This window comes from Aegilops tauschii, chromosome 4, assembly GCF_002575655.3.
Source record: "Aegilops tauschii subsp. strangulata cultivar AL8/78 chromosome 4, Aet v6.0, whole genome shotgun sequence".
Classification (NCBI taxonomy): Eukaryota; Viridiplantae; Streptophyta; class Magnoliopsida; order Poales; family Poaceae; genus Aegilops; species Aegilops tauschii.
Window position 1 is genome coordinate 521,465,600 of NC_053038.3, and position 10,433 is coordinate 521,476,032.

The window sequence follows — 10,433 nt, forward strand, 5'->3', positions numbered from 1 at the left end:
CTGGAGGTCTAGAAGCCCTCGAACTGCCGACCCATTACCCAATCCCCGACAGTTCCAAGCTATGATCCTCATTTGGTCTCACCGGGCTGTCCGTGCAGCCCAGCTTCACATTCAAAGACGGGTGTTATTGTTTGTTTCTCGTTCTCTCCCTCTACATTCATTTTTGACTTTTTCAGCACCTCTTTGCTTTCATCGATTTCCATCACATCTGCACCTCTTCTTTTTTTATCCTGGCTGAGCGAGGTCTGAGGTTCGCTGGTATTGGAGCGCGCCATCCTTTTGAACGTGTTTCTCTTACCTTTACCAGCCTGGAGGTTAGGAGGTTCTGTTCCCACATACATTAAAATTGAATCTCCTTTACTAGCCTCACACAAAGGCTTCTGACTTCTACTTAGCATGTAAGTAGTTACTTTTTCCTGTTCTCCTTGCCTTCCCAAATCAGTCGCTTTTACTGTCTGTCCTTTTCGTTCACTATTGGTAGGCTCTTGGGTCTCCTTCCCCTCATGCCCTTCATTCAGTCTTGAGTAACGGTGAATACTTGGATGAAGGTTGCGACCGTTTATGCAGCTATGTTGAAGGTTGTCAACTCTATATGCATAACCTACCTTAGCAATTTTCGAACGAGTCTCTACTCGAAGGGAGAATTTTGGCTATATCCAGGTGCATTGCATCCACAATGAACAGTAATAAAATTAAAAAGCACACACAAAATAAAAAAATCTGAAAAATCCTGGCTTCGGCTATGACAAAAGCAGCTAGGTGCTTACAAATGTTGGTGGCCAAATGACATCAAATTAGCTCGTGATAAACAAAACACAAATTCCGCTCAAACAACGCGCACAAGTTTGACCACCCAGGTGTAGGGAAGCTACCACCTTGAATCACCTTAGCACATGAGTATGTGGGACAGGATTAAGGCCCCCTTTCTTTGGGCCACAGATTCCTGAGAATCACTTTGCTGTGGATTCCCGAGAATTAGCTGTGGCTCTTGATTCCTGAGAATCAGAATCCGGTTGTTTAGTATGGGACCGTAGGGAGTAATATATATTGGGGGTGGAGTTTTTTTTTAATAAAAAGAGTAATAAATAAAGAGAGTAATATATGTTGGGGGTGGAGTTTTTTTGGAAAAAGAGTAAAGATCACTTTTTTTGTGTCGCTCAGGCGAGTGGAACCCGGTCGCCGCAGAACGGGCCGCCCACCGGGATCGGGCGGACAGGATTAAGGCCCCTTTGTTTGGGCCACTGATTCCTGAGAATCACTTTGCTGTGGATTCCTGAGAATCAGCTGTGGCTCTTGATTCCTGAGAATCAAATTCCGGTTGTTTAGTATGGGACCGTAGGGAGTAATATATATTGGGGGTGGAGTTTTTTCATAAAAAGAGTTTAAATAATAAAGAGAGTAATATATGTTGGGGGTGGAGTTTTTTGGAAAAAGAGTAAAGTTCACTTCTTTTTTGTCGCTCAGGCGAGTGGAACCCGGTCGCCGCAGATCGGGCCGCCCACCGGGACCGGGAGTCCGGAGATCTCACGGCGCACAATTCTGCAGCTCCCCCGAAGCCACGCACCCACCCCACCCAATCATCTTCATCCTCCTTCCACGACCTCCTCGTGCACCCCTGAACCTCCCAGAACCTCCCACCGCCCCCACGCCGCGACGCCGGTGACAGCGCCCGCCGTCCGTCCGTTTCATCTGCTTATATACCACCACCCCTCCGCCCCCGGCCTCGCCATTCCATCCGCATCTAGACGACGACAGATCACTCACAGAAACACATACGGCAGCACATCTACAGCCGCTCGCCACTCCACTCTGTTTTTGAGTCCAAGAACCGAAGGCACCGGGCGCCATGGCTACCGCGCTCGCCGCGGACCTCCACATCTCTTCCTACCCGGCCGCCGCCCCGGCCCCGGCCGTCGCCGCCGCGGCGTGGGGCAGCAGCAGGAGGGCGGCGGGGCCGTCGTCGGGCCGCGTCGCGCTCAGGGCGGCGAGGGGACGGGGGCGGCTCGCCCCGGTGGTGGGGACGCCGCGGACGGCGCTCTCCGTCAGGTGCAACGCCAGCTCCCGAGACGGGAGGGTAAGGAGCCGTGTTCCCTTATCTTCTTTATTTATTTATTACAGTACAACATGCGACCTCAGATTTGGTATTTCAGTGTGCCGCAGTAGACCTCTTTGCTTGCTGGTTACCAATTAATTTTGGCTCATGATGAGATTTTGGGCCATCTGAATTTTTGTTTGAGCCTGAAAGTCTGAAGCCCACATTTTGGGGAAATGCAATTGTAGAGTCTGATTCAAATGTTCACAATCAAAATTCTTATCAGTTGAGCTACTGCTGCTAGATTTCACTACAGAGATACCACACCCTTGTTCTTCATCTGATGAAATCCTTAAAATTGCCTTGACCTGCCTGTTACTCAACTCATAACTGCTTGGGTTGAACACAACACATTACTGCCTGTCTCTTATCCACCGTTGCCTTCACTTGTATGCCACTGCAAATTGGATGATGATTTAAATCACATTGTTCTGCATTTTTAAATATTTTTCTTATATGTAACCTACATGTACACGGTACAAAACATCGTTTCTGTGAATAAACAGCTCCTGAGCTCGGTTTTCATCGTATAGAATGCAATTTTGTATGCATCCTGTTTATTCAGTATCCCCTTTGATGTAAGAAGTACAATAGTCATGTAGTTCATTATCATTTCTTTGGCTGCCAGATTACACAACAAGAGTTTACTGAGATGGCATGGCAATCGATTGTTTTGGCACCTGAAGTGGCCAAAGAAAGCAAACACCAGATCGTGGAGACTGAACATTTGATGAAATCCTTGCTGGAGCAGAGGAATGGGCTTGCCCGTCGAATCTTTTCCAAAGCTGGAGTTGATAACACAAGGCTTCTCGATGCCACAGAGAAGTACATCCAGCGGCAGCCTAAGGTGATTTATCATAAACAGACATATCAACTGACTCTTCTACTTTCATACTGTCCCTAACATTTCTTTGGGCACTACAGTATATTGTTTTATTTGTCAACAAGAAATATAAACAAGTACTTGCGATGAGACTTTTTTTTCCCGATGATTCAGGTATTAGGTGAAGATCCTGGTTCGATGCTGGGGCGTGACTTGGAAGCTCTGATACAGAGAGCAAGAAACTTTAAGAAAGAGTATGGTGATTCATTTGTCTCAGTTGAACACATTGTTCTTGGTTTTGCGGATGATAAGCGATTTGGAAGACAGCTGTTCAAGGACTTTCAGATCACCGTAGAATCCTTGAAAACAGCTATTGAATCCATAAGAGGGAAGCAAAATGTAATTGATCAAGGTACGGATATTTATTTTATCTGAATGCTATGGTTTAGTGTTCAAATAACTTGGTGACATTCTTCACATGCTCATACCGTTGCATACTCTGATAAAATTCCATGGTGCGACCTATAGTTTACCCTACAAAATGTCGCTTTTTGAGGTCAGCACGCTATTAAACACATTCAATTGCTAAGTGATAACCAGAAAACAAGATTATGTATCGATTAAATGTGTACAAAAGAGTCCTTCTTTTTAGCAGAAAAAATGCTGCAGAATTTTATTAAATATGTGCTTCAGTAGATATGAACGTTGGGTGCTTCCTTTGTTTCTTGAATTGTGAAGATATGTACATTTTTTCTCCTGAGTAACAAGTATTAAATGATCTATTCTCAGACCCTGAGGGCAAGTATGAAGCTTTGGACAAATATGGAAAAGACCTGACAGCTATGGCACGTCAGGGGAAGCTTGACCCGGTTATAGGAAGAGATGATGAAATCCGTAGGTGCATTCAGATTTTGTCTCGGAGAACAAAGAATAATCCTGTTTTGATTGGTGAACCTGGCGTGGGAAAAACGGCTATAGCTGAAGGGTAGGAAAACTGTATATTTTGCATACCATTTCATAAGTTATGGAGTATGTAAGTAGTTTCTCTCACCGTATTTTACATTCTTATTTAGGCTTGCTCAGAGGATAGTGCAAGGAGATGTGCCACAAGCACTGACAAACCGTCGAGTAAGTTTACTTATCACTGCAATGATGCTATATTGTCGAGGGTTATATCAGGAGGATCTTATGAGTGATTTTTACTTTTGTTTTGAGCAGCTAATTACACTTGACATGGGTGCTTTGATTGCCGGTGCAAAATATCGAGGAGAATTTGAGGATAGACTGAAGGCTGTACTTAAAGAAGTCACAGATTCTGATGGACAGGTTGTTCTCTTCATTGACGAGATTCACACTGTTGTTGGAGCAGGTATTTTTCCTTATTTCGTACACTAACTTCCTACAAAGTTTATTTGATAATGCTATTTACCTCTTTTTTCTTTGAAGATGGCATGCATAGCCTAAAAATTGAGGAATAGATAGACTGATCTATTTGCTCAATATTGTTTACTAAACATGTGGCTACTGTCATCTCATAGATCACTGAATTTATGTTCAATATAAAAAAATGCTGCTTGGCTGGCACTAGTTCCATGTAGCTAATAAACTGTGGGACAATAATTTTTTGTGAATCTCCAGCATTTGATCCAATTTGGGCGCTGTATGTGAAATATTTGATTTATGAATACTGAGATGCATCAATGCAATTTTACAGCCGAAGTCTATATATCTGTTGATGATTGTTACATAGATAAACTCCTGATTCTTCCATACAACAAAACAGTTCGTCAGTTTTTTACTTGTGTATTTTCACATAATATTTGTTTATTGAGTTAGAAAAATAATGCATAAACTTGTTTTCAGCACAACACAAATGTGCCTGTCAGAGATGGCAGAGCTTTTCCATCTTGTCAGTTCCGTTTCATTATGAACCAAGTGATTAGGAGGTGAAGTTACAGTATCTTAAGTTCTCTGCATCCTCTCACTAGCTAGGAACCAAACAGCTTGTGGGGTTTTCTCATCCTGCTGTTCTCCTTAAACTGAAATTCGGTAAAAGATACAGGTATTCACTGTTATGGACAGTGCAAAGTCAAATCGTTTCTTTTGCCACCATAGAAACATAGATTGGGGTCAACGGTGGAAACAACACGAAAACTCAACGGCTTCTTCTTACGCATTCACTTGCATCACATTCTCATGGTACAACAAACTTGGACTTGTTATCACGTCTTAAAACTAACTTACCAGCACCATCAACATGAATAGCATGGGTAAGTTTCCTGTCTAATAACTTGAACTCTTTATAACGCCTTAAAACTGACTTAACATCACCATCGATGTGAATAACATGACTAAGTTTCCTGTCTACAAACCTGGACTCTTATCATGCCGTAAAACTGACTTTATCATCACCATCAATGTGAAAAACAAGTTTCATGTCTACTGCTCAGAAGTTTACGAATTTTCGCCTTATTGCAGGTGCCACTTCTGGTGCAATGGATGCTGGCAATCTTCTGAAACCAATGCTTGGAAGAGGGGAGCTACGTTGCATTGGCGCAACAACCCTTGATGAGTACCGCAAATATATTGAGAAAGATCCAGCACTGGAACGCCGCTTCCAACAAGTGTATGTTGATCAACCAACAGTTGAAGACACAGTTTCAATACTCCGAGGATTACGTGAGAGATATGAATTGCACCATGGGGTCCGCATATCAGACAGTGCTCTTGTTGCTGCCGCTCTTTTATCAGATCGTTACATCAGCGGACGGTTTTTGCCTGACAAAGGTATTTATTACTATAGCATCACTTCTGCTTGAAGTTACTAGCCTGCTTGATAAATAGGGCACTATGAACTCTACTGCAGGCTCTTTTGTAGCTGGTTCTAAACAGTGACCGTCTTGTTTTGTTGCAGCAATTGATTTGGTTGATGAATCAGCTGCCAAGTTGAAAATGGAGATAACATCGAAGCCGACTGCTCTGGACGAGATTGATCGTTCTGTGCTTAAACTTGAAATGGAACGTCTCTCACTAACAAATGATACAGACAAAGCATCAAGAGACAGATTATCTCGCATTGAAGCAGAATTGTCACTTTTGAAAGAAAGGCAGAAGGGACTGACTGAGCAGTGGGAGCGTGAGAAGTCGGTGATGACAAAGATCCAATCTATTAAGGAAGAGGTAAGTTCAGTTCCACTATTCCTGTCTTTCTGTATTATGTCGATTGCCACGGTTGTTGTTGCCAATTGATCTGACTTGCATTTAACTGTTGCAACAGATTGACAGGTTAAATGTGGAGATCCAGCAGGCCGAGCGTGAGTATGATCTCAATCGTGCTGCTGAACTAAAGTATGGTAGTCTGAATGCATTGCAGCGGGACCTTAAAAAAACTGAGGATGAGCTAAATGAATATCAAAGTTCTGGGAAATCCATGCTAAGAGAAGAGGTGACCCAAGATGATATTGCAGAGATTGTGAGCAGGTGGACAGGTATTCCAGTTTCCAAGTTAAAGCAATCCGACAGAGAAAAGCTACTGTATCTCGAGGACGAACTGCACAAGCGTGTAGTGGGGCAGGATCCTGCAGTCAAAGCAGTTGCAGAGGCCATTCAGAGATCCAGAGCTGGTTTGTCCGATCCAAACCGGCCTATTGCCAGCTTCATGTTCATGGGACCTACAGGAGTGGGCAAAACAGAATTAGCGAAAGCCCTCGCTTCTTTTATGTTCAACACTGAGGATGCTGTTGTCAGGATTGACATGAGCGAGTATATGGAGAAACACTCTGTCTCAAGACTGATTGGTGCGCCACCAGGTTATGTTGGGTACGAAGAGGGTGGCCAGCTTACGGAGGCTGTCCGTAGAAGGCCATACTCTGTGGTCTTGTTTGATGAGATTGAGAAAGCCCATTCAGATGTCTTCAATGTTTTCCTTCAAATATTGGACGACGGCAGGGTTACGGACTCACAGGGCCGGAAGGTGAGCTTCACCAACAGTATCATTATCATGACATCCAATGTTGGTTCGCAGTACATATTGAATATGGATGAAGAAGGTGGAGCGACTGATTCGGCCTACGAGAGTATGAAGAAGAGGGTGATGGATGCTGCGAGATCTGTTTTCCGTCCGGAGTTCATGAATCGTGTAGACGAGTACATCGTTTTCAAGCCTCTCGAGAGGAAGCAGATAAACAGCATTGTCAAATTACAGGTAACAACATCTCTTACTTTTGATTTTGTTTGCAATTCAAAATGACGGTGCTAGCAAAAGAATACTAGGCCATGTGATTGCAAGCTACTTGTTAATCACCTTCTCTTTTGCTTTGCCTGTTTGAAATACAGTTGGCAAGAGTGCAGAAGAGGATCGCCGACCGCAAGATCAAACTCGACGTCTCACCGGCAGCAATCGAGTTCCTGGGAAGCCTTGGCTATGACCCCAACTACGGGGCCAGGCCGGTGAAGCGAGTGCTTCAGCAGTACGTGGAGAATGAACTGGCCAAGGGTATCCTCAGAGGCGAGTTTAAGGACGAGGACAGCATCTCCGTCGACACTCAGGTGACGGTGCCGTCGAACGGGCAGCTCCCCCAGCAGAAGCTCGTTTTCCGCAAGACGAACGAGGAATCCAAGCCTGCCGCTGCTCAGGACGAGAAGTTCCTGCCGACAGTCTGATGCTCCTTATTTTTGCAGAGGGTCTATAAATAAGTGTAGATACATATAAGGGCGGCGAACTGGTAGTGTATCTCTTTGGGCATATCATAGCAGGGTTATGCAGCCAGAATTCTTTGCTCCAACATTACATTAGCAGTAGCACAACCCTGAAAAAACAGAGGTTGCCAAAGACCCTGGCATGCCTCTGCTTCCAGATGCTCCAGCATGCTAAGGTTGTCTGGCCATTTGAAAGTGTTGTTTTGCTTCTACTTTGAGCCAGGTAGAAATGCATTCATTGCATTTCCATGTTTGTCGACGATCTCTGGTGAGTTTTACAGACGAAACAATTTGCGACATGGCATGGCCAATTGCTGTGAGCTTATGAGAATAATTCGAGATGATTTATACAGAAGTTTATTATTTGAAGGCCCATGAAATAGCCAAACTAGAAAATGAGAAAGTGTGATTTATTAGATCGAGGTTGTCCGTAGGAGATTGTAGATTGTAGAAATTCCATATGAACTGACTGCTGTGTTACATCTGAGGTGGCCAACACCCATTCATTACATACACAGAATGGGAAGCTGAATTACATCCTGAGGGCTCAGAATGCAGAAATAGAAGATTTTGTTTAAAAAGTCGGTAGGTAGACAAATGGGGTGTTCATCGATTATCATGATATCAAAGGGCAACCACCAACTTTTCCAAAAGCTCTATTGCCTTCTATACAGCCCTGACATTGCCGAGCCATCTTAAATAATTCAAAGATAAATGTTACAAACACAATCATTGTTAATCAATCCAAGCAGTAATTTTCAAATTACATAGTTTAAACCTAAATCTGATTTATTCAGGGATCCTAAACTTCTACTGGTTTCCATGATTCACCTCCACATGTTCCGCCGGATCATTTAGAAGTTGTTGATGTACTTCTCTATCACAAATTTTCCGACACATCTTGTTTTTTTTTTAAAAAATTCAACCGGTTCTTATTGTGGTAGTACGATAAGCTCTCTTAACGTAGTCATAGTTCATAGGGTGTGCTTGACCACGCCATCCTACACGATCATGATGTGCATCTGACACAAACATGTCATGACCTCCCACAAAGTCTATCATGAATTTTCCGATACTCGACAAGGTAGTACACTGTTGTCCTGGCCTGCCGGACCACCGTGTCCTCGCCACCGCCTCTGACCGTCACACCACCGTCCAGAGACCGATATCTCATTGACAAGTGAGTAGTTTGGTAATGAGGAATGGACTATTGAAGATCTGCCAAAGCGTCCATCCCCAACAATCAAAAAGTGTTATTGGAGAGCCCCCATAAGGGGTTATTTTGGGAAGCGGTTTTAGATGCTCTAAAGAAAGGGTGGCAAATCCACATGTCACATGATGCCACGACTTCTTGGATGATGGTTGGCTCTCCAACATGGCATTGGTGTTGCCCTTGCAAAACATGTGGACAGTGCTTTCATTCCTGGTGCATGCAATCGATACATACAAGCATATTGGGAAGCCCTCTTGCTTCTCTAGGTGCCAAGAATCGGTTGTGTCCTTGCCATTTGGTTCTCTCCAGCATTTTTCTCTGAATACCATCACCATCATATTGATAAATCCGACCATCGGTTCAAGACATGTGTTCTCAGACATTCATCTGGAGATACTCATATATCACATCAGTAGGTGCAGCATATGCAAGTTTCATGATGAGATCAGTGCATTTTTGAAGGGAATACAATCTAATTAGCACAGTGCAATCCCTATTTAGCATGAAGTAATCATCAAAATTCTTCACACTCTCCACAATGCACTATAATAAATGCCTTCACAATTAGCAACGACACCTAAACATGCTATCATGGAAGGGCTAGATTAGCTACAAAGTAGTCTTGGAAGAGTAGAACATGACCCTCTGCCCTACATCAATTAAGAACTTGGTGCCTCGGTGTATAACGGTGAAGTTGAGAACACGACCCTCTACCCTACGTCAATTAAGAACTTGATGCCTCGGTGTAGAACCGGTGAAGTTAAGAACATGACCCTCTGCCCTACATCAATTAAGAAATTTCTGCCTCGGTGTAGAACCCATGAAGTTGAGAACATGACCCTGTTCCAAATGCATTGCTTCAAGTGCCTCGATCATCATCTTCAATTCATTATGGTAACCATCATCATCTTCTCCAGATCATCATTAAAATCATCATCTTCTTTAATTCATCATCATCCACTGATGACTTGATATATTCTTGGTAGAATTTCTCACCATCACTATGCATTATACCCTGCGAATAGAGACGGCGAATACACGGTGGTGAAATCTTTCTTCAAAACATATTCGTTGACGAAATTTGAAGGAAATTTCACCTCTCATGGTGGTTCGAAATGACCGAACATGTGGTGTGTGTGGCGAGGGTAGCAGTGGACGACGAGTTTGGGATGTACCTGGTGGGATCGGGACACTGTCGGTGAGCTCAGATCATGCTAGGAGGGCTTGAGCCGTCATGCTTGGGGAGGGGTCCTTGGACAAAAGTCCCTCATTTCCTCAATTACTTTTTGAGAATTCATTTCTTCAAATTAGGGGAATGGGCCATCCACATAATCTAGGAGCCGGGAGCCCATCTAAAAAGATTTTTGGTCAGAAAAATAAGCCCACAGGAACGCACACACGAGGCGATTTGGAGGCGATTCAGAAAAATTTATATAGTGTGCTGAAATTTACTGTCACTTGTTACTATGGAAAATAATCTTTTGAGGGGCTTGTTCGGGGTATCTTCACCACGACCAGTAGAGTAAAGAGTGGCTCCTCAACCTACTGAACCTACTGAAAATGTTTACTTTGAAATTCCTTCGAGTATGATAGAGAAACTGCTAGCC

The 10,433-nt window shown here is 43.6% G+C and overlaps 1 protein-coding gene across 1 annotated transcript; it reads left to right on the forward strand.

Annotated features, from left to right (window-relative positions):
- Positions 1–1,571: 1,571 nt before the first annotated feature.
- LOC109742974 (chaperone protein ClpB2, chloroplastic) lies at positions 1,572–7,986 on the forward strand. The gene is made up of 10 exons (XM_020302074.4): positions 1,572–2,074; positions 2,721–2,939; positions 3,090–3,327; positions 3,705–3,900; positions 3,989–4,043; positions 4,134–4,284; positions 5,394–5,702; positions 5,830–6,095; positions 6,193–7,119; positions 7,251–7,986. Exons 1-10 carry the CDS (start codon positions 1,847–1,849, stop codon positions 7,575–7,577), a joined length of 2,916 nt encoding a protein of 971 aa, XP_020157663.1. The 5' UTR covers positions 1,572–1,846; the 3' UTR covers positions 7,578–7,986.
- The last annotated feature ends 2,447 nt before the right edge of the window (positions 7,987–10,433 follow it).